At 45.4% G+C, this 27,124-nt stretch overlaps 1 protein-coding gene across 1 annotated transcript in view; it reads right to left on the reverse strand.

The window, feature by feature from the left end:
• Positions 1-7,956, reverse strand: part of ABHD17C (abhydrolase domain containing 17C, depalmitoylase) — a 31,083-nt gene extending 23,127 nt beyond the window's left edge. The window contains exon 1 of the mRNA XM_009470091.2: positions 6,449-7,956. Within this exon, the coding sequence (XP_009468366.1) occupies positions 6,449-6,981 (533 nt within the window). The 5' untranslated portion in view covers positions 6,982-7,956. The remainder of the gene's footprint in view (positions 1-6,448) is intronic.
• Between the last annotated feature and the right edge of the window lie 19,168 nt (positions 7,957-27,124).

Here is a 27,124-nt window from a genome sequence, read left to right on the forward strand (position 1 = left end):
CCTCATCTTGCATATGGATAAATGCCTTAAATTTCTCTCAAGTGCAGTGGCAACTAAAACTATCTCCTAATCAACAGAGAAAGATTTCTGCCCTTTTTAAGGGCTAATTGGCAAAAGCAAGCCTGTATGTGCACAGACATGTTAGGTACAACATATTTGCAGCTTATTTTATGACTCATTTCAACTGCTTCCAATGCAGCCTTGTAATTGATTTATATTTGCGAGGGAGGGCAGAAGGGAGTATTAGTTATTCATTAAATTTATTACCAGCTTTAGGAAAAATAAAAGGGCTATGTTATTTGTTCATTTAATTTATTAGTGCTACATAATTTCAAGACTGTTGTCTTTAAAGCCAACAGAGAATGCATCTAAGGAACTCGTTTCCCAGTATTTTGCTTAGAAGTGTTTTTGAGGCAGGGTTTAAAAGTAAAAGTTGCTATAATCACATTGCCCTCTCCACCAGGCAAATGTCATATTAAAACAAAATATAAAATTCAGACATATGCTACAGAAGTTAAGCTCCAAACAGCTAATTGCTTGGCACTGCCTTCCTACTAGTTTATCTCCACGTGAGGAAGCAGCACAGGACTAAAAAAACAGAAAACTGAAAAGAACCTGTTTTCTTCATTCAATATGGAAATATAAATATCCATTTGCTCAAGAAGTGTCAGTTTTCCCCACAAAACCAGTTGCTGGCAGATAATCCACTTTTGTAGCTTGAAATGTTCTCCACCTATACCCAAAGGCATCTACAGTCCCGCACAGCATTGCTAATTGGTTTTTTTTTTCCTTTGTTCTTTTTACTTTTGTCACAAGTAGTAAGCTAGTGTAAACTTAGCCCAGCACTTAGAAACACTCCAAAATAGCAGAGTAACAAAGGATAAAGGTTGAATTTTGGAGGGATTTTTTGGTTTTGAGGTTGTGATGGACTGGAGATTGACCCTGCTCCACAGCAAAACCACTGACGTTCACACAGTCCAGCTCACACTCCGCTGTTAAGAACAAATTGAACAAATCTAAGTGCTACCAGCAATGTGCGCAGGTCAAACAGCCTCCCTGTAACAACCATCAGCTCGGTCTCAAAAGGTGACACACTTCTCTATCCAGAGCGAGAAAGGGAAGAAGCTTGCCTTTGTCTCGTACATTTCATGCGATTTAGCAGCGCTAAAAGCAAACAGAAACCTTTAGTTACTTCAGCACGGAGGATTTAGCAACACGGTCCTCTACAAACCTTTGTGTTCAATGCTCTGATGATGTTGAGAACCAGGTCCTACAACCTTTGTACGGCAGGGTAAACATCTCCAGGTCAGGCAGCTGAATTTCAGCACTATCTGCACCCAGGATAACAAGTATTGCTAGCCAAAGGCTTTTTGGCAGCTTATTTTTCCTCCCAAATAACTCTAGTTGCAAAACATTCTTGACAGTGAAAAAATCTCTCTTTTTTTTTCCTTAAACATGCTTTGATCTCGCAGTCCTGACAGAAATAGGGAAATATTTAACAAAACTACTTTTACCTCAGTGACTAAACGATGTAAGACGACACCAAAGCTCAGTAAACATTTTGAATAACTTTAAACACCAGAGCACCTGTTTTAAACAGTTGTTGGTATTTGTCCCTGGGATGCTCATCATCTGAATTAATCTCTGCTCCCTGCATAGACAACAACAGGAGACTATTCTGTGCATTTCTATTTTTGAGCAAAGTTGTACGCTGTTTTTCTTGAAGTACTGACTGTCGCAGGTAGAATAAGTTCCGTTTTAGAGAATAGTCTCTGTAAACAATCCTTTGCAGACACCGTATCAACATTATTAAAAAACTGCAAGTGGGAAATACCCTATGAAAGTCAATGCCAGAAAAATCGACCAGGTGATGCACCATGAACGAGGGGAACCCTATTACTCCAGGACTATTTTCAGTGACTCCACCAAGCACTGCCTTCGGCCGTGTCAGGAATTCAGTTGGTAACTTGCTATCAAAACCTCTAAGTACTCATCTAAAGAACTCAGGTTAGACCATGCACAGAAACACAATGCTAGTGGAAGAAGATTCTGTTGCAAAGAAAATTAAAGTAGGAATTAATTATTTTGATAAATCAAGATAAAAAAACCTGAAGCTATTATTCACCTAGAAAGCTGTAACCACTTCAGCAACTCAGAATGGAGACGAACTAAACTGACACAACCCCAGAAGATTAGTTATCACTCTAGTCTAATCCAATTAGCTGTGTTTCCTAATTTTACTCAAATGAAAACTGTAACACTTTTCCACCAACTCCTGCAAAGGAAACGACAGTAAGAGGAGACTGATGATCAGCACCACAAATAATAAAATTCCCATATAATAAGAGGTTTGGGTTTTTTTGAACATTAAATATGAGGAAAAAGTGTAAAAAACTATTTAAACAGTCTAAACTATCTGCTATCCATTGATCAAAAGCCCTTGCATTTTACTATACCATTTCACAATTCGGTTCCTTTCATCATGCCATATTGACCAGGAAGCTTAACGAAAAATGGAAGCGAACCAATGCTCTCCTACGGACTTAAAGAGAAACTCAAATGTACATGTTTTGAGAATGAAGGATTTAAACGTTACAATACCAGCGATCATTTATCAAAAGCTTAAACAGAAACAGAAGACAGTAGTTTGTATTGTGCACCATGAAAAAACACCAAGCTATGTTTTGTTAAATGCAACAAAAACAGCTCTTCTAAGCTATTTATTAACTACATTTTCTTCACCTCCTTTCAATATCCAAAAGATAGACTAATACATTCTCCTCTTCGATACTCTACTATAGAAGCAGAGAGAGTAGGGAAGCAGTGCCTTCTTTCATTTGACTGGGATTTTAAAATATTTCACAAATCTTCTCCAAATTTTTAGAGAACATACAAATTGATTTTAATATAAATAGCACGCAATCAACAAAGCAGTCATGGTTTTGTGCTAAAGCCTTGTACCCAAACCCTAAGTGTTTATCCTGTTTTTAAGTACTGTACATTGTCTTAATGTAAAGTGTTAGAAAGTTCAACCTTTCCACGTAGAATTCAGGAAAGGGGGGAGGATGACGACAATCAAGTCACTGTGCAGATGTTGTACTAAGTCAGTCAGATATTAGGATAAGAGTTAATCACATCTCAATAAAAAGCAGCAACTTAAAACCACATGGACCATGAGAGAAGACAGAGTCTGATACAGCTTCTCTTCAATCTGGTTTTGGAACAAACAAACAGAAACAGACCAACCGGCCTAAAACAAAACACTCACAAAAAATGTCATCTGAAGCAATGAAACAGAAGATTCTTTTTGAGAAGCATTTAGATACCAGATGGAAATTTGTTAATCAAGTGGAAATAAATATATATAAAAGCCCAAATTAATTACTTGTTAATACTTGATATTGGAACTAGAGCAACCAATGCTACAGTTAAACCTCTGAAGGAACATCTATAAAAACTCATTTTAAGGGAATAAAATTATATGTCAACATCTTTACCTAGGCTGAAAGACAGTTAGCATTCAAACTTAATGATTAGTAAAATTATCATTGAAGAGTACACTTTATTCATGAGGAGAGATACTCATTTAATTAGAATTAAGGAAAATAAGTTACTCTTTACAAAGACTAAAAGAATGGACAATAGTTGACACTGATTCTCCAAAGACAGGCTGGTAATTGACACAGAACAAAAAAACTTGATGATTTTATTTTCCATCCACTGTTTACAAGACAGTTTTAGAATAATTTGTTATATAAGGTTTAATATCTAAATCTGTATGTGGTAGCAAGATTCTCATTTCAGTACCTTGAAACAATATAGTAAAAATTTGCAGCCACGTTTGCAACCACAGTCAGCTCACCATCATTTCTAAAATTTGGCAGCAATCTGTTTTGTCCAAGTGTAGCGTTAATTCCTGCCTTACTCAGGGCAACTTCCAAAATACACTGATAAGTACCACTGATACTTAGCAAATATTAATTTATCAGGCACAATTTAAAAAAAAAAAAAGAAAAAAAAAGAAAAAAAAACAGAAAAATCTCAGACTTCCAACATTTTAATGATTCTTTTCTGCTGCCAGGTGGAACGTCTGGTGGATTCAGAAGAGCAACAGCTTCCCACAGAACTTAACACAGATGACTAAATGCTTTTGATGGCATAGTGAACCTCTCCTATTTTAAGACTTCACTTTTAACTTTGCATTACAGTTCACTACCATATGACTACAGGCCAAATGTTAGGAATTTGCATTAAGAATGAAAGCATACACAAACTCTTGGAAGCTACCAATGAACTGCTGCAGCAGAAATGGTATAATATGACATTTTACCTCAAGAAGCAGACTTGTATTTTTACTGTAGAATATTTCACTTAATTGTGAGCCACTTGGACTTACTAAAAAGGGCTAAGAAATTATCAAAGTTCACACTACCACTTAGAGAATTCCTCAGCAGAAAGACTATCGTTTTGGCTCATACCTGTTATGAAGACAGTTATCTGTTAATAGACAGATTACCTTTTTTTTTTAAGCTTACATTTTACAGTAACAGATTTCTTTACTGGGCACCTAAAATACTGTAAGATTTCCTTTGGCTCCCAAAAATCTAACCGATGATAACACAACTACTCTAACAGTACTTCAGGGTAGCACTAGGACGTGGGATTTACAAACATGGCAAAGTTAAGAGTTGGCAAATTCCAGCCCCTCAATTTAAGGAGGAAAGCAGAACCTAGGTCTTGTACAAACTACAGAAAGGACTCCAATATAAAACCATAAACTTCCTCCAGTCACACTTCAACAGAAGGAGCACAGTCCTCTCAGAGCAAGCTGGGCACATGCTGGCATCACCTACTGGGTCAGGCTTCTCAAAAGACTTAAGTGAAGGAATCCCTTGTTTCTGCATCTACGTAGATCTTAAAGATGTACTCATGCCTGTCAAGACAGGAGCACTTCCAGGCAGATGTGAAAGCGCTTTTTCAGAGCTCTAGAAGGTTTTCATGAAAAAATATCATCAACTAAACACTAAGTGAAACAGAGAGAAACCACAGCAACTGAAGGACAAACAATAACTAGGCTTGGCTTAGACAAAGCACTTTTCCTCCCTTAAACCTTATTTACATCATCCATATGCACAATAATGGCATTTATTCTGCATACAGCATATCAAGATTATTTCTTTACATAAACCCATATTTATATTCAAGCAATTTTTTTTTTTTTTTTGGGGGGGGGGGGGTAGTCCTGGAAAATGAACCCAGAATCTGGTTTATTCACCAAACAGAGAGAACGCACGCTACGAAAGGGTAACTTCCCCCTACACCTTTCTCCCCCATGCTCTTAACCTGACTTGGGCAGACCAATGTCAAAAGCCTTTTGGACTCGATGACTGACCAATCCCTGGATCCTTGAAAAGCCAATTATCTAAATTAGTAACAACTCCTGTCACTATTTTTGAAGTTGGCACGTATCCCTAAGACATTAAATACTCATTTCACGTAAGCCAAGTTCATCTACACAACCCCAGAGCCAAGAACAGAAAACGTTCATCGTTCTTCTCTCTTGCCCTACTGCAACAATTTAAGCTTTTTAAAGCTCTCCCTTTCACGATACGCTCCGCGAGGTCCTGCTTTAAGAACCGCTTACACAACAGCAAAAGGAGCTCATTGTTGCTGTGGACAGAAGAAGCAACAGAGGCCTGGGGATGGCAATCAGTTGTAGCAAGGAGCCAAAGGCGACAGCTCTGCTCGGGATTTCCTGGAAGCCAAGGGCTCCCTGTTCCTACAGGCCACGCTGCCTTGCCAGAGTCTTCTCATTGCTGCTCCATCCCTTTGGATGCCACCTACTTCGGCATCTCCTCCTGGCAGAATCCCCAGCTCTACTTCCACCTGTCAACACTTCTTCCTTCCACCCCGCTACCCTACCCAATTTGATAACAGTTGTTTGGTTGCCAAAAGAGAAAGACGTCTATGTCGCACGAGCTTGCATGAAACCCCAGGCGCATCACAGAACAGCAGCAGTTTCTTGGCAAGCACTAGCCTAGGCTACCGCCAAATTCAAAGTTTTGACTCAACTGGGTTACCTCTAAGCGTAGAAGTGGCAGGCAAGTCTCAAACAAAAGGTTGGTTTTTTGTTTTCCATCATGAAAGCTCAAACTGCAACCAGTGCAATATGTCCTGCTCAAGATGGAGATTTGTAATGGTACAGCTGACTGAACCCCTAAATCTAGAAAAAGCCCAAGGATGAAGGCTTGCGCATCCTTTTAACAAAGGAAGCCATCCAGCAAAGCGCGTTGTAGCTGTTGATGGAACATGTGGTGAGGCCATCGAAATAACTCAAACCATCTACAAACCCTTCCCCTCCACCTCTCAGCAGGTTAATTGTGCAGACACTGGACTTATCAGGATTAAACGGAGATACAGAAATACCTTGTCCCCAATATCCATTTACCTTGTCCTGAGCGCCTGCCAGGCTGCATCAATGTCTGCGTACAGGTTTTTCTCAGAGGGCTTGCCGGTGCTCACCCCGTAGCCAGAGTAGTCATAAGAGAAGACGTTGCAGTTGATGCGGGAGCCAAGGCCAATATAGAAGCTGCACATCTGGCCCAGGTCCACAGCATTACCATGTGAGAAGAGCAGCGTGTACCGGCCAGTGGGGGCACAACGTACGAACATGCAGCCCAGCCTGTTATCTCGAGCCGTGCGGGAGAAGAACACTTCCACGGCATCCAGTTCCCGCTGCGAATACTGCCAGTCCGCCCGCTCGCTCAGGTGCAGACTGCAGGTGCCTGATCCCGTCGGGGTCCCTGCCCCGGCCGCCGCCCCGGCCTCCTGCTGCTGCTCGGGCTGCAGCACGGTGTAGGTGGGCTCCGGGGGCAGGAAGGCCAGCTTGGCAGCGATGCGGCTGGGGCAAGGCGGGCAGCAGAACAGCCAGCAGAGCTCGCCCAGAGAGAAACCGTTCATTCTGGGGCCTTGTTCTGGCATCAGAGACACCGGAGAAAAACTAACCTACGCTGGAGAGAAGTCAAACCAACCGACCCAGGGCCCTCCTCCAACGCAACCTGCGCGCCTTCCTGCAAGGCCACCAGCTGCCCTCCCAAAATGCAAGCAACGACAACCTTGGAGGAACTACAGTTCAGCAAAAATAGCCCAGCTCTTCAAAGCCTGAAGACCTGCTTATACAAAAAAAAAAAAAAAAAAAAAAAAAGAAACCAACTCCACAAAAAAAAAAAGGAGTACAACCAGCCCTTAAAAGCCCCACAACTAACGCTACAGTAAACGCAACCCTCTAGACCACCCCCCGGGCCCCTCACAGACGGCAGGTCACACGCACATGTACGCATTTACAACACGAATTCCCAGCCCCTCCGGCTCAGCGCGGCGCTCCAGGATTCAAAGCGGCCCCCCCGCGCCGGCCCCGACCCCGGCCCCGGCCCCCGCGGGGAACAGGCGCCCACCCCGGCCACGGGCCCTACCCCCACAGCGCCGCCGCCCGCGGCCCCCGCCCGGCTCCGCCCCGCTGCCGGCCCCAGGGACGCCCAGCCCCGCCAGGCAGCACGGGGCCCCCCGCAGCGCTACCGCCCCCGGCCCAGGCAGCCTCCGAGCGGCGGCGGGAGGAGGAAGAGGAGGAAGAGGAGGAGGAGGAAGAGGAGGAGGAGGGTCGGGAGGGGAGGGGAAGGGGAAGGCAAGGTCGAGGCTCAGCCGCGCGTCGCCGCGGGCAGGGCCATGCCGGCTGCGGCGCGCAGGCAGGAGCAGGCAGCGGCCATGTCCCGGCGCTCTCCCCTCCTCGCAGCCGCACCGCTTCCGGGTTACGGGCGCGAAGCGGGGCCGCCCGCCGCAGGTGCCGGCGGGGACGAGGCGGCTGCCCGGCACGGCCCACAGCGCAGCCCGCGCGGCTCGCGGCTGCCCCCTAGGCCTTAGCGCCGGGGCGCCCGGCAGGTGCGCGGGGCGGAGCGGGGCGGGGAGGCGAGCGGCAGCCCCTGGGCCGGGCCGCCCGCCCGCTGGCCCTTTAAGGCAGCCCCCCGCCGCCGCCGCCGCCGCCGTCACGTGGAGCGGGAGAGCCCGCGCCCCCTCCCCGCTCGCGCGTCGCGCATGCGCCGCGGGGCCGGGGGCAGCGGCCGAGGGGGCGGCGGGGGCCATTTCGCGCCGCCCGCGGGGAGGGCGCCGAGCGGCCTGCGGCCTCTGCGCGCTCGCTGTCGGGGCCGCGCCGCCCTCCCGCAGCCTTCGGGGTCCGGCGGCGCTGCTCCCGAGCCTTCCCGCGCCAGCCCGCTGGGGTCCCCCTGAGGAAAGGGCTGTTCGCTGCTGGGGCCGCCTTCATCCCTCCCAGCGCGGCACGGCGGGCCCCGGTCACGGGCGGCTCTCCTGGTCAGGGCAGGGCCCCCCGGGCGGTCCGGATGGGGGGCACCCGGTGGCCTTGAGTCTCGCTCCTGGAGAACTGCCGATCTAGTGCAGAAACGTGGCTGGAGCTGGCCCGCAGCTGGCAGCCTGCAGAGCTCCGCTCTCCGGGTGTCAAGCGTGCTGTGCACCCAGGCTCGAAAGCCATGGAGAGCTCTCTGTCTCTGTCAGGTTGGGCTGAAATCGGTCAGCAGTTTGGAGAGATCCCACAGAACTTAACAGATACCGTGCAACTGCGGAAGCCTCACTTCCTTAGAAAATTGGACTGATAACCCACATCCCAAATCATTCGTTGCATAAATCAAGAAATCACTGGGGGCATATGGCAGAACCCACGAATTGCTGGTTGTGGTACTGTGTCTCAGAGACGTTTGTTGATCCAGCGAGCACAAAGCAAAAGATGGTGGGCAAGAGACAACTGGACATACTTACATGTAACGTTCTGTTACTAAAACTGGTTATAACTATGCCCTTACATTAATTAACCAGCGCTGTGTGCTTGCTGAAAAAAACCTGTAATGTAGCTTTACCTATAAACAGCCCAAGTGGAAAATATAAGGAAAATGATACCCATGCAGCTGTACTCGCCGTGTAATTCATGTACATCCAGCCAGTGCCCTGACTTCAGATGTGCCCCGCACGTCCACCCCTTCGTGGTGCTCTGCTTGTGTGTGTCCATTACCCCACCTGCTACCTAGGCAAAACAAAGTTTCAAAAACTCAAGAAGAACATTGAGCTGAGGTCATTTCATTAGTGCCAAGCCTCAGACGAACTTCTCTTTCAGTGCTAACGTTTGCCAACTCTAAGAAAGTTAGTTCAAAACCTGTATACAAAAGAGTCAGTCATGCATGATATTCCTTTGTCTTTGGAATGTCAAAAGTAGGACCAACCCCCATCCACATCAATCTTTCCTTTAGTTTTGCTAACAATGGGAATTTCAGAAATCCTAAATTCAGCCAGCAATAATTGTATCTACGCTGACTGTTAAGGGAGAAAATGAAGGCTGTGTATCTCTTAACCAGCTTGAAAGCATGGCCTCTGACATGGACAGACCGTTTCCTCCAGAGGACAGAGAATACCCGGTGTCTTGCGTGTCCCGCTGGGAGGGTGGCAGGGCCCAGAGGCCGGGGAGGGTAATGAAGCAGTCCCACATGCTGATGCTGGGTTCCTTCAGGTGGCAGAGACCGAGCCAACGCGCCCTGCCTACGGGCTGTTCGGATGTCAGATGAAATGCTGAAAGAGACTCCTAATCTATAGAATGTGACAGAAACATCTGGATAAAGAAAATACGGAATAGATAAATGACAAACCCTGTGAAATTCCTTGGGGATCACAAACGGCCTCAAGCTCCACCTACACTGTTACAAGAGACACTGTTGATATTCTGCGGGAAGACTGATACAACCCTGAGAACACCCTGGCTATACCCTGAGAAGTGATTTGGCTGATGAGATCTGAGAAAAGCCCGTCTAGTGCTGCCGCTGCGCGTCCCTCTCACTGCACACACGCTGAAACCAAGATAAGAGCTGGAATTTGGGCATGTAGCATCCACTGAAACTAACATTTCTCAGAACCCTCTCAAAGGCAGTATGACTCGCCTGGAGCCAGACAGCAGAGGCTGTTATATCGTAAGTAGATTGCTACTCCGAAGAATAGACAATTAAAAGGACAATATTTCCCATGCTCCACCCTGGTCCTTCCTTAGGTCATGTTTATAGTACTGAGATTAAAGTGTCCTCTTTGAATCCAAGGGGAAGTGTCATGAAATTTGCTTCTCGAGTGAACTGGGCTGTGCAAACCTTATTAGTTTCTTCATTGTTCTCGTCATACGCTCTCTGTAGTTTACATTAATCTCAGTCCATCTCTCGTACAATAAAATAGTTCCTGCACAGTGGGTGCCTCCTCAAGAAAGATAACATTTGCCAAAGTCCTGGAGAACAAAATGAAGAAAGGAGCAAGAGGGAGTGACTGAAATGGAAATGATGCTGGATGAGAAGGATGGAGAAGTAAGAAAGAGGAGTTCCTGAATACTGCTGCCATCACAGCAAGCTGAAAACACAGTGTCCATGAGTTTGTAGCTCAAGAAAGTAAAGCAATCAGGACTTAAAATTAGCACTCATTTAGTGTGTAACCTGTATCCTGAGCTGTCAAAAGAGACCTGTAATGCACAAGTGCTTAAGAGAGTGAAAATTAAGAGAATTTTTAGCCATCCATTTGTGTGCTGTTTCAGTGGCAGCCACATCCCTAACCTTCCAGGATCCACGGTAGTCCTGGGGGGTTGTGTTGCAACTTGCTGGGCTGAAGAGGTGGCTGTGGAAAGCTGAACACAGACAAAGTGCCCCCCATCCCTGGCACTGCCCAGAGCTTGGTTTGTTCTAACATTTTAAACAAGTCTCAGAGCTGTCCTAATTAGCCCCCCAAACAACTGTGCTGGCTACTTCGACCACCATAGATAGCTTTGGTTCCTCATACCTTGCTCCCTCCTTCCTTCAGCCACCTCTTTTGCTAAAGATCTGGCACTTTCCCTGGGATGAGGATGTTTCCAGGATGTGCAAATCTTCTGACATTATTATGTCCAGGTACTCAGCTATGGTGGGCACAGAAGGACAATGGATGGGGAGTGTGCCAATATTTCTCATGCTCAACGTCTGAAATTGCTGCTTGAAGAATGTCTGTTTTGGATCTTTCCTCTGTGTGTTCCCCTCGATACTACTGCTTCACTCCAGCGGCCCCTCTTGTCTCATCTCTCTTTTCCCCCAACCCCATACTTCCCTCTGCTCTTTCTTCTCCTTTTCATTTTGCAGCCAGCAGGCGTCTGCATAGTTTTCACTTGACCAAATACTGTGAAAATGCTCAAGAAAAACAAGTATTTCTGCTTGTACTGTTACCACAGAACTCATCTTTTTAATGATCTGTAAATAAAGAAGTCCCTACTGCTGTGCCTTGCAACTGACATGACACTAAGACTCAGTGAAGTACCCTGCTTCTTCACTAAATGTTAATATATGGTCTGCAAGGGTAGAATATGCAAGCATTTAATAATAAACAAGTTGTCAAGCCCGCTAAGAGATGGGAAGTAACCCCTAGGAAGACGTGTTATCTATGAGACTTTTATTATCAGCTTTTGATTAACTGTTGATGGACCTAGAAAGATGCCTCAGGTAGCAGGGAAAATCTTCAAATAGCTACCAAAAAGGTAAATACAACAAACAGAGCACACGGTGATTGGTTATGTCTTGCTTATTTCCACCATGTCCTGTAGTCTCACCACGCCTGTCACAAGGGCAGAGCACTTTGCACTCCACTTCCTTTTCCTGAACACTGGAGAGACAAAAGCATAGGCGAGAAGACAGTGAGAGTGCAGCCAAAGACGACACCTGGCAGCAACACTGTGAAGATTATGTATCTTAAACATGAACCATGCCTGACTTCCTGCTGCCACTTGCCAGCTGTGTGACTGTTACAGCTGGATAAACAGTCTGCATCTAATACCTGCACACGTGCCCCCATCATCTGATTGCAGAACTGGTTACAAACACCAAACTCAGACCAGGAAGTTCCTCAATGCATTTTGGCTTATTTCCTGGACAAAAAGTGCACGAAGAGTGCAAGTAGTATTTCTTACTGTTCATGTAAGTTAGTATCTGTGTATCTTAGGCCTGTTCTAGAGTATGTTAAAGCAGTAGCAACGCTGAAAGGCAATGTTTCCCCCAGTTGAAGCACAAGGCAAGAGGTCACGCTGGAATCTACCAAACTGAGGTGCTGGGACAATAATGAAGCAGTAGTAATCAGATGCTTGGCTGTCAGGTTCTTTACAGCTTCCAGGCAAAGGTGTGCTTGAAGCATTTGAGGGAGAAAAATTAACTTGCTCTGGGGATAGGAGAGGACCCTCCCAAACACAAGAGAAGCAGAGGTAGTGGGAAGTGGTGTGTCTGAAAAAGACGATGCATGGGCAACAGATGGTGGCATCAAGAACTTGCTGGAGACATATATCACTCTTGTGCTAACAAGAAGAAGATGAAATGTTCCATGAGGACACACTGTGAAAACCTTGTCAATGAAGTCAAGAATGCTGCGTGGGATGTGCTACAGGCACAGCATTAGCCAGTGGAGTTCATAAAAAAAAGAGGGATCATATGATGGGGACGTATTAGAGAGGCCTGAAGAAAGAACCTGTGATGCAGCCAGAGCTGGTAGGGAATCAGGATTCGAAAGTGATACCTTCATTATGCATTTTGACCAGCAGTGTCTCATTGTTTCCATATATTCTTCCATTTGCTTGTCTTCAGTTGTATAATTAGATTTTAGCTTTTGGTCTTTTTCTTCTTAATTTCACAGCTAAAACTCTAGGCACTAATAAGGAGTAATAAAAAGGTGTTGATAACTAAGTTTTTTAAAGTGAGTAGCCCTTTAGAAACGTAGAGCCAGTTTCAGGGTTCTCAGATAGGTATGTAAAATTTACTGTTGCTGCCCGCAGCAAACCAGTGCCAGGCTAATGCTAAACCACTGCTGCAGAGGAAGCAGAGGGTAGAGGGAAGGGATGGAGCAAGGAAGGAGAGCCAGACCCCGAGCCCCCGCGGGCTGGCCTTGCTGCTCCTTCTGCTGCCAGGAGGAAGGGAGAGTCAGGGCAGTAACTGCTACTCCTGGGACATGACAGGCCCTCCACCCCACAGAGATCAGCCTCCCTGTTGGCAGCGGCACACTGTGTTCCTTTCCAACACGCTGCCATGAACAAAGCAGGCACTGGGGCCATGGCTCTTCACCGACCCTTGGCAGTCCGACACAGCAGCCTCCTTTGCAGAGAGCTTAAGCTGGTCCTTGTGCTTAGCGTCGCCTTGAAGCTCAAGAGGGTGGTGGGTGTTTCCAATCACGCAAGCTGCCAGGGTGCCAGACCCTGGTCTCTGTATAGTCAAGACTTTAAGATGTAACACCTAAATTAGTCACCCAGGGTAAGCAAGCTAAATATAGCCTTCAGTAGATGGCCCATACTTATGTTTTTTCTGTTGGGTGTATCCTTCCCTACATTGTGCCTGTGGAAAGAACTCTCAATTCTTATTTTTCTTTCTGCACCCAAGCAAGATCGTAGCAATTTCCTGCCATGTAAACCCACGTACCATTAAACTTACAGGTCTACATGGACAGAAGTGCATCAATTACTTTAGCAGAATGAATAAAAAAATGGAAAAACAGTAGAGAAAACCCACAGAGCTTGAATGATCAGTTTCTTCAGAAGTGTGAGTCTAAGATAAATGACACTATTCAGGGTTTATAAGAGCTTTCTCTAAAGGTTTAATCAAGACCCAGCTATCCTCAGATTTGCTGTGAATACAGTATGAGAAGAATGTGGAAACGAAAACAAAGATGTACAAACATCAAAACTTATGGGAGGGATAGCGGGGGGGAAGTGGCAGCTATGTGATATACAATGTGGGTTTAGAGTCTTGATTTGCACTGACTGCATTTTATGCTTGTCACTGGCAAATTGACATTTTAAAGATATGTTCTTGACTGCTTTTTCATGTCAGTGTCTTTGTTCAGGCTATATCTGGGCTGATGAAAGGAATTTCAATTAAGGATGAATCCTTTCGTTACTGTGTTGAAATGCATAGGGTGGGAGCAGAGGGAAAATGGAGCAGTGAAAGCTCTATGGAGAGTTCTTAAGGCATCTTGCTGACACAGGACAAGATAGTTTAGGAATGCCTGGGGCAGCGCACTCTGTAGCATGGTTTACTGTGCCTTTACAAAGAAGCAGTGTGCATTCGCCTTAGTGCCTACTGCCTGAGGCCGTATATCATTCAAACAGGGGGCTAAGGGTTTAATAAATCCCAGTCTAGTTTAGTCCTCAAGGGAGTGGCAGTCTAGAGTCATTCAGGAGTGGTGGGGAGGATGGCCGCATAACCTGGCAAGAAAAAGGCTGATTTTTGCCCTGTGAATGTAAGCAGTGTCATGGGAGATGAAAAGGGTTGTAAATCTGCATAGCTATATTGGGAAGAACTGGGATGAAGCAGAGCGAAAGCCTTAGGGGGAAAAAAGTGTGAAAAATAGTAACACATGGATATGAAGGCAGTGCTTAAGAGAGAGAGAAAAAAAGAGAAACCAATAGAAAACCCATAGGGAAAAAAAAAAAAGAAAGGCATACTAATTGTAGAGAACCAAATCGAAACCACTTTATCTGTCTACCTTGCAGTCACCTAATATTTGGGGTGAAAGGCAAATAGGTTCCTGCTGAGCACATTCACGTAGATGTATTTCTCTTTGCATTCACGTGCAGAACTTCCAAATTCTCCTGCAATAATGTGGAAGCTCTGATGGTGTATCACATTGTTTCCTGAAAAAAACAAAACTAGAACAAGTGCTTTTTGTGTTTCCTTACTTTCCAGAAATCACCAGAAAACATATGCTTCATTTCATCATAAACCTCCAGGGGATTTTCAAGGTCAGTGGAGAAAAAGCTCAGGCTCCCATTCATGAGTACTGGTCATGTAATTAAAATAGAAAAGTACATTTGGGCTTATGCATACTACTGTCTGTCAGAAATCAGCAATGCTTTATTGAAGCATGTGCACCCTTCCAACTGTCTGTCAAATGAAGACAATCTTCACATCCAAACCCTGAACCATATTCTTCAGCTGGAATAAACCTATTATAATCAGCTGGAAGTTCATTTTTAAAAAGTACAAGCACAGAAGGGACAAGAGTGGTTTTTATTTCTTATGGGAGGTGTATTGATTTTTCTCTTCTCAGCATCACTTGAACTCTGTTTTCTCAAATCATACAAACCAAAATCCGCCATTAGTCTGAGACCATCCCTGGACTCACTGAAGGAGATGTAAAGCTGAAAACCAGGTCACGTTTTCACCTGGAGCATGCATTTGAGGCTGGAAACCAGATAGCCCAAGTGTCAAGCGTTACCTATTCCTCCCTTCCTTCTCTTTAAGCTGTTACCTCCCCTGTTCTCCCTAGAAAGCCAGGATAAAACCTGTTGTTCTCCTCTTGTTCTGGTAACATGCTTTTATCAGTGCATAAGGAAGCAGGGAACTTCACTGGAGGTGCTGCTGGGGGTTACTTTACCTGTCGCTACGTGCTGGCGGCACTCTTTTTGCCTCCTATGGCAACAACAGCAAGACATCTAGAAGTGCTGCGTGCCCCAAGCCTGCTCTCTGTTTTTTGCAATACTCACCTTAAATTCTCCACCCTGACGTTCTGGCAGCAAACAGGGGAAAATGTTGAGTGAAGAGATACCCTGGCAAAATGAATCAGGAGGGAAGAGGTGAAGCTACCAAAAGTGCTGCGGCAAATCTGAGTATCCTCTGTATGCAGCACTGGCTGAATGGATTGGGCATCTGGGACCCATGGAAGATGCAACTCCTTAGGGTAGACGCAGGTGAGCAGAGATGCTCCTCTCTGTGAGAAGAGTGACAGGAGGCAGCAGAAAAGACACATTCTGGCTTTGTTGCTCACCAATTCTGTGCAACTGTTGCCATTACTTAAAACCAAGTATGTCGCCTTTTTAGCTCAAGGAGAAATTCTGAGAAACAGAGAGAAGAAGAAGAGGGGGCACTGAGCTGAGAGAGTCCCCTGCGCTGTCTCAGGGTCATTTTGCTGGCAAACTGAATTCCCACACATTGCCTTTTAGTCACTGTGGTTTCCAAAAGATCAAACCCTGATGTTCATAGTCTGGGGAAAGTTCCTAGAAAAGTCTTCTATATTTCTATATATAACATCTAAAAAAGCAATACAATTACATCCAAGCACAGAAGCATAAAAAAATGGAACCGAGTGACCTTTTAGGAGGTCTCCCAGTCCTGCTTGGAGGCAAACCCATGCCATGCCTAACTAACATGTTTTAACCTGTTCTTAAATACTTCTAGCGAGGCAACCTCAGACAACCTATTCCATTGCATCTCCATTCTTCCTGCTGGCAATTTTTTTTCTTAATTTCCAAGCTATGTGTTTCTACAATTTAAGCCCACCACTACCTTTCCTACAACCAACATTAAGAATAGTCTCTTTTCCTCTTCACAGCAGCTATTGACATATTTATCATTACCTCTATCCAGTCATTTCTTCGGATTAATGCCGTTCCTTCAACTTTTCTCTGTAACTTCTGTTTCTGAGTCATTCCTGTTCTTTGCCTCTCTCAAGCTGACCCACAACTGTCCTCAAGCACATAGCCCCAGGCTGGATATGGTACCCCAGCTGTGGCCTTACTCATGCTGAGTAGAATAGTAGGATGATCTCACAGCTTATAGACTGCACTTTGACTGAGCTATCCCAGTATGATGTTTGACTTTTTTTCCTCTTTTTTTTTTTTTTTTATTAAGAGCTGCATGACACTGCTGGCTCCCATTGAGCCTGCAGTCCACTCTAACCCCCGTACCTTTTCAGCCAACTGCTGCTCACTCTGCTGGCTCTTTACCCCATTTCTTTGCAATTGATTATTCCTACCAACAGGCAGAACATCACAGTTGTCCTTATCGGGTTGCATTTATCCACTTCTAATACAATCAACACACTCGGCACCTGCAGAGTGGCAAACAAATACAGCGCTGAGTATAGGGGCCATGCTTAGGTCAGCCCTGCCTTTTTAGGAAGCACTTAATATTCTTATTTTCGGACCCCTTCTTTTCTATAGATGACATGCACTGTTGGCCAGCCAGGATGACTGAGGCAGTCTCTCTGACAGCCCCTTATACTGGCCATGGGTGGGCAGCAAGTGTGCTGCTGCGCAGCAAAAGGTCAGCTCTACCCCAGCCCATACCCCACGAGTCAGCCCACTACACCTGAACATTGAAAAATGACCGGCAGAAGCAAACGCTCACATTTCTCTAAACAGATGAAACGTTTCTCTGCTCATCACCAGAGGAAAAAAAAAAAACAAAACCAAACAAAAACTAACAAACATTATTTACCATCCGATGAAAAAATAATTATTTTCCCCTTTTTTTGCTGAACCTGCTGTGCAACATCTGCTGTTATATATGACATACTTTAGGGGAAATATGCTTACTGACAAGGTAGTTTTTTTCTGAAGTGCATAAAGCTTTCCACAGATTTGCCGTCAGTCTTCCAAAATCTCATACTGTTTTATATATAATTATCAGCCTCTAGGCATATGAAACCTCTGGCAATACAGAACTGAACGGAGCTAGCCTAGTCGTTCTTCATACCTTTGTCTGACATGAGTGTTTAAAGAGATGTGCTGCTGATCACTTTGACTGCAGGAGACTGGGTGCGTAGGTACAAAGACACTCATTATTTACTGGTGAAGTAGCAGTAATGAAATTCAGTGACAGTGATGTGGAAGCTAAACCCAGAAACAAAATAATCCAAGTTACTGTGAAAGCAGATTAATGTTAAGTATGCAATTAGATACGGCAAAATGAATGAAAAAGGAAACAGATGTAAACCAGATTAATAGCTATTTTGTATCTTCCTGCCAAACGTATCTTATTAAGGGTCTGTTATTGCTGCTTTTAAATCTCTGCTAACCAAAATGTATCAGATAAGGAGAGCAATGACATTTTCCTTCAGGGGTTACAACCCTGAGGTTCTGCCAAGCTAAGCTCGTTGCGATAACCTGCCATGATGCTAAATAATTAATGAGGTAACAACAACTACATTTATAAGAAAGAAAAACAGTAAATGGCCAGTTCCTTTTGGTTGAAGTCTTGAGGTTTTAAAAATTAACGCCAAGGTACTGATAAACTACACGGTAATTTCCTGAGGAAAGATTAGAGGCTTGTGCAGAAAATAAAACCCAAAGCATATGTTTGCCTGCCTTGGCTTTCGCCTGTTAACCATATATATAGTGACAGAGTAATTGGAGCGATCCTGTGATGGTCACAATTTGCTGAGCACCATACTACAGCTAAGCGCACATTCCTTATTCTCCCATGACCACGAGAATCTGAATATCTCACTGCTTTCTCTTCGTTCAATAATAAAAGGGAGTTTGGTGCTCGTGCTTGTCAGCAGGTAATAAAGACCGAATACTACAAATGCTATGTAGGAGATGATGCCTCACAGCCCTTTGGAATGGTGACCAGGCTGACAGACCTTTCTGTGCTCTGGTTATGAAAAGAAGACACCCCTTTCCCACAGGCTATCGGTCTGATACGCATCAGCAAGGCTTTCAGCGACCGTCTGAAATGCCAGAGCTGCATTCTAGACCAGCGGCCCACTAGCTTCATACCGACACGGAAGTTACACTCCGTAGTACAGGCACTGTTGAATAGGTGGACCAAGAATGGTACATAGCTGTATGTATCTGCGGTCCACTTGGCCATCCCTTTTCAGTCTCAACATAGCCATTACCAGCTTGCAGTAAAAGTAGCGCAGAGTTAGAAAGCAGAGGAGGAAGGGCTGACAAGTCCAGGAAGATACCGGAAAACTTCCTGTGTGAAACATCGTTTTCCTTTTCCTCCACATAGGTCACTCGGGGGGGAACAGAGGAAAAAACCCTCTGGGCTGAGTCATTCACACTGTACTAAGAAAAACACTTGCAGCTGTGCTCTAGAGAGTAGTGTTACACTAGAATACGGCAGTACTAGGGCGACGTGGGCCTCCTTTGGTTTACAGTAAATGGCACTACCTGAATTCTGTTGTTCATTTCCAAGCATCTTTGTGATTCAGCCTGGGAGGTGTCTGTTTTCACAAATTGCTATGACTCTCTGTATTTCAAAAGGGAAACTGGTTAAAGTACAATGCACTTCTTTAGTTGTACTGAGATGGGATTGATTTTTTTCCTTACAGAAATTTGATAAATTTTGGCTCTGAACTGATTAGGTACTTAATCTGGTGCTTAACTTGAAACCGTCCAGTACGTCCATCGAAATGAATAAAATTGTCCACATCCACTAAGTTACTTTCCTCTTTTTCTGGACCGCGTCTTGTTAGAGCTGATCATTTAGCTTAATAAATACAACTGTAAGCATAATTTTAGCCTGGTCTAAAAAGAAAGCTGGTTTAAAGGGTACATCCTGTGGCTTCTGTTCATTTTTTTTCTTTTTAAACAGAAAGCTTTCTACTTCCCAGTTTGGGCCAAAAGGCAGTTTTTTGAGGGATGGAAATTCCACTCTGTCACAGTTCAAATTTCAGCAGTGATGGCAACATTTGCAGTTTTGTTTGCAGTAATTTTTAACAGAAGGATTATTGCTCCCTCTTGGATACATTGGTTTCTTGTAAGCGCTTGATGCAGTGCATCCATTTGGCAATAACCCCCATGTCGGGGAGTTACAATCGGCTGGTTTTGGTTTTTGTCTGAAGCTTTTAAAACAGAGCAAGTCCTGAGTTAAATTTATCTGAAGCAACGTATGCGTGGTTCACACAGATATTGAGTCACCAGACCCTCCTTTTCCTCACACCACTTCCCAGGAGTTCCTCCTACAGAAGTCAGTCATAGCCAGTCTCTGTGGCTGGAGAGCTGCCCCAGAGGAAAACGACCTGGGGGTGTTGGTCGACAGCCAGCTGAACATGAGCCAGCAGTGTGCCCAGGTGGCCAAGAGGGCCAATGGCATCCTGGCTTGTATCAGTAGTGTGGCCAGTAGGACCAGGGAAGTGATCATCACCTTGTACTCGGCACCGGTACACCACACCTCAAATACTGTGCTCAGTTTTGGGCCCCTCACTACGAGAAGGACATGGAGGTGCTGAAGCGTGTCCAGAGAAGGGCAACGAAGCTGGTGAAGGGCCTAGAGCACAAGTCTTATGAGGAGCAGCTGAGGGAGCTGGAATTGTTTAGTCTGGAGAAGAGGAGGCTGAGGGGAGACCTTATTGCTCTCTACAACTACCTGAAAAGAGGTTGTAGCGAGGTGGGGGTCGGTCTCTTCTCCCAAGTAACAAGCGATAGGACGAGAGGAAACGGCCTCAAGCTGCACCAGGGGAGGTTTAGGTTGGATATTAGGAAACAGTTCTTCACCGAAAGGGTGGTCAAGCATTGGAACAGGCTGCCCAAGGAAGCGGTTGAGTCCCCACCCCTGGAGGTATTTAAAGGACGGGTAGATGTGGTGCTTAGGGACATGGTTTAGTGGTGGACTTGGCAGTGTTAGGTTAACGGTTGGACTCGATGATCTTAAAGGTCTTTTCTAACTTAAATGATTCTATGATTCTATAGTCTGGTGAAATAGAGGTGAAAATGCAGCTTTGCATGCCAGCAGAAAGGCTCCTCACTTAAGAGAGGTTCAAGGCAACCTCCCACCGAAGCCTCGGTGTCGACAATGCACGGTGACCCACTTCTCCAGCTTGGGAGGCTTGGCCAATCTTCACAGAAATCAGTGAAACCAGGTCAATTAACCGCAGTGAAAGGTCTGGCCAAAGGAACGAACAGGATGGAAAAGGGGTGTAAGTGATAAAGGAGCTAAACACGGCTTGAGCTGAAGTGTTCAGGGACTGTAATGCATGTGGCAAGAGGATAAAGGTGAAGTTCAATGACAAGGTTCCCCTTGAGCTTCTTTTTTCCCTTTATGCGGACTATTTAGTGTGACACAGTTACCCTTTCGGCTGTTGGCACTGGGAAAAAACACGGTCCCTTCTGATCACGATTTTGTTTCTAACTCCACTGGACTGAAAGGAGGCTCCTGATTTACACTGACAGGGAAACTTGGCCCTTGGGGTTAGATGGTGGCTTAACACCCCCCTTCCTCTTCCCAGCAGTGGATAGCTCGGCTGGAAAATGTTAAAACAATTGGCTGGGCTGGCAGATGTTCAGTCTGACTTCAGAGAATGAATGAAACCCTGGATCTGCAAATGTTGATAGTTTTCTGATTAAAAACCCTCCACTGACATATAGATAGATAGATTCAAAAAATATATATTTCTATAAACAAATGGAAACCACAGCACAGCCTCGATTTACACATGCACACCCAAAAGCTGTCACTGGCTTTGGTATGGGCTTCCTTCCCCAGCGCCTCACTAAACGTGCAGTGCAGAGATCCAGCCTGTCCTCTACCATAAGGGAACTTCTTGGGATCTCATTACGGCCTCTCAGTTCGGAGGCATGGGGCATTGCCTGTCCTGTCCTATTGCTTCAGCACTATGGCAGGAACTGCATTGCTGAAATACAAAGATGATTGAAATGTTAATTGCTTCTAGGAGAATGTCAGCAGCAGCACTTGCCTGGCTGAAAGAAAAGCTCCAGGGCTTTTACCTGAAGGTGGACGAGGATCCTATTTACGCCGGGGTCAAAGCAGAGCAACTCCATTGATTTCTGCCGAGCTTGTGCTTTTTTCCCCTGGAAGAGAGAGAGCTCAGAATCTGTTCTCTATTCATTAGTACAGCCTGACATGGAGAAACTAACTTAGCAAGATGGGAAGTCAGCCATGAAATAAACTGTTAATGTAAGTAAGGAAGCAGTGACAGACATCAGAATTACTGCTGCTGTGCTTATGTTTTGGGAGATGACAGAATCCCAGCAGATCATTAGCAGGGGGCAAACGCAAAAGTCCTTAGGCTAAATCTTGCCATTGCTCCCAGTAATTGCCTTTTAAGCAACTGGGGGTTTGTAGGCAAAAGGTCTTACACAACCAGAATGCATGTCTTGTGACAGTAAATTTTTCTGACCGTAAGTGAGAAGCATTGAGACCCTAAATACACGCAGCTTTGCTAATACTAACAGAGCAACACAGTCTTTTAGAGGCTGCTTTCCTTAATTTTGTTGTAGCTCGTACAGCCAATAAACAGATCACGCTAGCTTATTGCAAAGATATGTTTTCTTCGCGCACAGATGGTATTAGAAAACATCTCTGTATATAAAATCTGTAAATACACAATGAATTAGTTATCTGATATGCAATGAATTGGTTTTCTGTGCAATATCCCCAACAGGAAACGAAGCATGTGTAGTGACTAAAACCAATATTATTACTTGCTTAAACAGAGCAATGCATCCTGTTGTTGTGAAGGGTGAGCTTTGACTGGAAAGGACTGTAACTGCAGCTTCAAATCATTCAAAACACTTTTTTTTTTCATTTAAAAAAAGTAAGTTTTATTCACTTCTAAGCAACAACTGTTGGCATATTTCCTTACAGAAGACACTGTTGTGTCCGGCTATTACTCAACCAGTGACAGTGGAGACATTAAAGTTGCAGGAAACACAGTTCATCTTTTGCGTAGTTAGAAAGGAGTTGGCTTCCCAATTACCCTGGAAACTGGACTTGCTGCTGGGCAGAAAACCACAATTCACAGTGGAAAATCATAGTTCATATATGAATATCTACCTAAAGACTAATCAGCAAAACAAACAACATATGAGGAAGATGACCCACATGACGTTGTTTGGAGGAAATTAGTCACCAGTATCCTCTTGCTTCCTTTTGTTTTAAAATGTTAAATCAATGCCCCTCCCCAATTTAGTTGAGAATGGGTTAATACAATCTGTTGTGAATAAGCAATCAAGCTGTTTGCAACAGACAGGCCATATTTTACAAGCGCCTGCTGTTGACCATGTGCCTGTTGCCTTCCAAGGGTTGGTGCTTCAGGCTAGCACTTAATTCCAGGTGCTAAGGGTCCTAGCAAGCATCAGCACCAAGAAAAAAAGACATGAGAAACTGGGGGTAGCGGCAGGATCAAGTTTGCTTTGTGCATGGTCCCAACATACCTTTTGTGGTTTCCTGCCATATTCATTGGGTCAATGAGCACACTTCTAAAAGTTTTCTTTCCTCCTGCCGTTGGCTTCATGGCATACCATGTAGGGAGGTTAACAGGCTAAATATTGCACTGAAGTAAGCCTCTCTGGATCTGAAGTAACTGCACTGGCCCTGTTTGACTTCCAGCTTAATTATGCCCATGCTCAACCAAGAGCAATGGCCCCTCTCATGCCAACTGCATGGTGTACAAGAAATAACTCTGATAGCGTATGTCTTCTTCCTTCTCCATTGAGAAGCTATGCGTAAAACATTCTGGACACCAAGCACTACAGGACGTGTGTAACACGCAAACAAAAATGGCCACGAGATGGGTCCAGGACCCATTGAAGTCAATGGAAGTTTTGGCTGTTCGTGCCACAATGGCCAGAGGTTCACCTGTCCCCAACCCACAAACAAACAGGACAAAGTGAAGTTGGTGCATGGGAGCTTTGGGGGTGGTGTGGCTTCTCCTTCAGGATGGTTAACTGCTGTTTATTTTCAAAAAGCCAGTGAATCCCTTAGTTTTCAGTGCATGCTGCTCTGTGCGTGCACGTAGCTCTGAGGCTGGCAGCCCTGTTGCTTCTTTGGTTTTAATTAGGCTCTAATCTCTAGCAAATTAGCTTGATTGCAGATGACCACTTTTATTAGGCAAAGATCTAACTAACACATTTTAGTTATAGCTTTCTGGCAAAAAAAGATCCAGACTCACCACTGTTTCACACTAGGCTTCCCTAGACCAACAGCATTTACTAACACATAAGCTTTGGGGACAATAGCCAGCTTTGCCCTACGTCCACTACAGTGCAAAGGCATGTGGCTTTCTGAACTGGAAACCACTGCCAAAACAGTCCGTTTTGATGTGTAAACCAAAAGAAAGGTCAGCATGCTGCGGAGCAGACAGGCACCGACACCAGTGACGTGTGTAAGAGCTGGAAAAAGCATCAATCTCCGTGGGTGAATATGATGACAAGGCAGTCTGGTGCTTGGCCGCTTTGGCAGCTCTCATCCTTCACCCTGAACGCTGCCTTGGGCTACCCATTATGGACACCCATTTCTGTGAGCAAAGAGCAACTCTGGCAGAAGTTTAGGGGTTGTCAACCTCTGGCTTTTGTTTTCATGCTTTTTTAAACATAGCTGTTTCATTGAAAGAAAGGAAACAAACAAAGAATCCTCAACCCATATCCCAAAACACCATTTTGAAGCTTTGAGAAAAATGCTATTTTCCTCCCGCCCCCAGGAAATGACTCAGTACTAGAGAAACATCAAAATAATAAATAGATCAGCTTAATTGTCTGTTAGTATAAAAATCAATTAAAAAAAAAAAAAAGAAAGACGCCATGAGATCTGCAGCTGGCTTGGCTGAATGAGTCTCCTAGCAGTGGTCTTCCCTCGTCTTGCCTCTTTCTCCTTTGGCCTCCTACCCCACAGCTGTGTCTGCTCCACTCCCTCTCCTTCCAACTGCTACTTTTTCAAACAAATCAGTGCTACTAAGAGTCATGAAAAGGCCAAGCTCCAGCTCTTTCACCTCATCTCCTGGTGTCAGAAGCTCCCACAGAGCCGCCTCTCTGAGCTCGCCTCCTCTTTCCTCGGCCACAGCCCCCGGGATCGGAGCCACAGTCATCCCGGTCCTGCAGGAGTTCAGGACAGAGCCAGGGCTGCTGCCAGCAGACCTGTGGGGAACAGGATCTTCTCCCCTCTTGCCCTGAGGCCGTGATTTGGTTGTCCCAGCAGCAGGCTGTCTTAAGCAACTACTTACTGGTTGAACTCGGTGGATATATCCTTTAAACCTCATGACTTTTCATGTCCTGATAAACAATGCAAATATTTTCTGTGATCGCTACCCACCCAACATTTTCAGCCTTGTCCATCCCATCAGCCACCACACACGCCTGGGAGGGATCATACTGGTCCCTACAAGTCACCACGCTTCGACACTGTGCTATGGCTGGCCGTGCAGGGAGATTTCTGTGTTACTCATTTAGCCACCACCGCTCCGGCACGGGCCCTGGGGAAAGGGCTGCCTCGTGCCTGAAAGGGAGCTTCGGGAACGGGCCGGCTCCTTGCCAAGTTTGGCAGCTCCCCCAGCAGCTGTAGCTGCAGATCAGGGCAGTGCATGGTCAGGGGGTAATGAGCTCGTAGCAGAGCGTGAGTGTGCATCTGGTGTGGATCACAGGGCTGACTTCATTTCCTTCCTCCTGGCTCCCTTGTCACGCTCTGCCCGGCCGTTTCGCCCAGGCCTGGCCGTTATCCAGTCGGTACCTAGTTTCCTCAGGGCAGAGCCACAGATAGCCCTGGTTTCCCAAGGTGTGGGATAGCTAGTAATCACTTCAATGAGCCTTCGTGGGCATAAGATTTTCTTTCTCAGGAGCCACCAGGTCTCCCCAATGGCACCTGGAGAACATCCAGAGCTGATGGAGCAGTGAACAGGCACTTCCCTGTTATACCTGCCTGAACTGGAAACCGCAACCAGTAAAACAGAGAGGAAGATTTCCATTCACTTGGCCCACAAGGCTCTCTTAAGAGTTGGAGACAGGAAACATTATCTGTTAGGGACTGATCTGTATTTGTGCCGCAGCAGCTCTGGAGGCTCCCACTGACATCCTGCTCCTGTTATTCTGGGCACAGCCACCAGATTGAAAACAGTCCTGGCCGCAAAGACTTTGCAATTGAACCCACCTTCAACATAACTAAATAGGGCCTGCCCCACCAGCAGACCCACAGCTAAGGGACTTGGCTCTTCCCATTTAACCGGGGCCACCAGGGAACCTGCCCACCCTAGTCCAAGTCCAACATACCCATCCCCGACCATGAACAATGCTACTGAGTCGGTACGTGGAAGGACAGCAGCAAAGCTGGAGGAAACCCAGCCACCTTCAACCCTCCTTCCCCTCCCCAATAGCTCCTCATTTGATTTATGATTTTGATGCTTAACCACACTGTCTTTAGTAATTCCCACAGATAGCAAAGCTAGACAGACACCAGGGCTGGGGGAGAGAGAAGAAGGACCTTAACTCAGGGTCACAGGGTGCAGCACAGCCAAGGGCTGAACCCAGGTCATCTGAAACTCAATCCTGTGTCCAGTCAGCTGAGCAGCACCACTTCTCATGCTTTACCAGCCTGCGAGTTTTTTACTTACGTCTTCAGGAAATGGTTCACTCAATTTTTCAGTAAATACCTGTTGCTGGTAATGATGGCATTGCAAAGAGTTATTTGACTGTAGCTGTGCTCCTGGCAGCTTCCTCAAACAAAGGCTTAACAAAATTTCACATTAAATCCAGGCATCTGCTCCAGTGACGCTCCTGGTAAGATACAAGGCAAAGAAAGGAGTTTTGATTTAGGTTCTACCAGATCTTCCTCCTCTTACTCACATCTATTATACCCGTCAAACCTGTACAGGGGTGTACAAGACAGTTTTTGTTTTCCAGGAGAGGTTCAGTTGCATTTCATCTGTCCATCTAAAACAACAGCTTAAGTTGCTACTTCATTTATGACAAAAATGGCAAAAACCTAGATATACAGAAAAGCTTTGTCAGATAGCCATCGGTATCCATTGATACCATCAATAACCAATCCCACTTTTATTTAATTTCAACGTCATTGGTACATGCTTGGCTTGGATGATACTAGGCTTGTGTCATACTTAGGAGGGATAAGGAGGAATGAAACAGAGGGGAGGTAAACTGACCATTTATGGAATATTCCTGAAGTCTTTTCTTTTTCTTTGTATTTAAATGACAGGAAAAATATTTTTGTCACGGTAATTTTCTGGGGTTTCCTAATTGGAATAAGAAGCTCCCAAACTCTGCTTCTTGTTGTTGAATGAGAAAGACTGAGTTAATTGCCAGGAAGTGGAAACTGTGCTCCAATATCTTGGTGAAAGCATAGATGATGAAGGCCTGCTTGCTCTGCTGGGCTTGCCATGCCAATACCACACGTGCCTTCTGGACTACGTGCCATTTAGAAGTCAGCTGTAACTGGCGGACCTGCGTGGTGTTGGCGTGGATCAATTGTTAATCAAACGTGCTGTGCCCAGGACGATGCAGCGAGGAGAGTGGGCCAGGACAGGCAGAGGGACACGCAGAGGCTCTCCCCACGCCGAGTGCTGC

This window comes from Nipponia nippon, unplaced genomic scaffold (genome assembly GCF_047370975.1).
Source record: "Nipponia nippon isolate SJK-2023a ecotype South Korea unplaced genomic scaffold, ASM4737097v1 scaffold_9, whole genome shotgun sequence".
NCBI lineage: Eukaryota > Metazoa > Chordata > Aves > Pelecaniformes > Threskiornithidae > Nipponia > Nipponia nippon.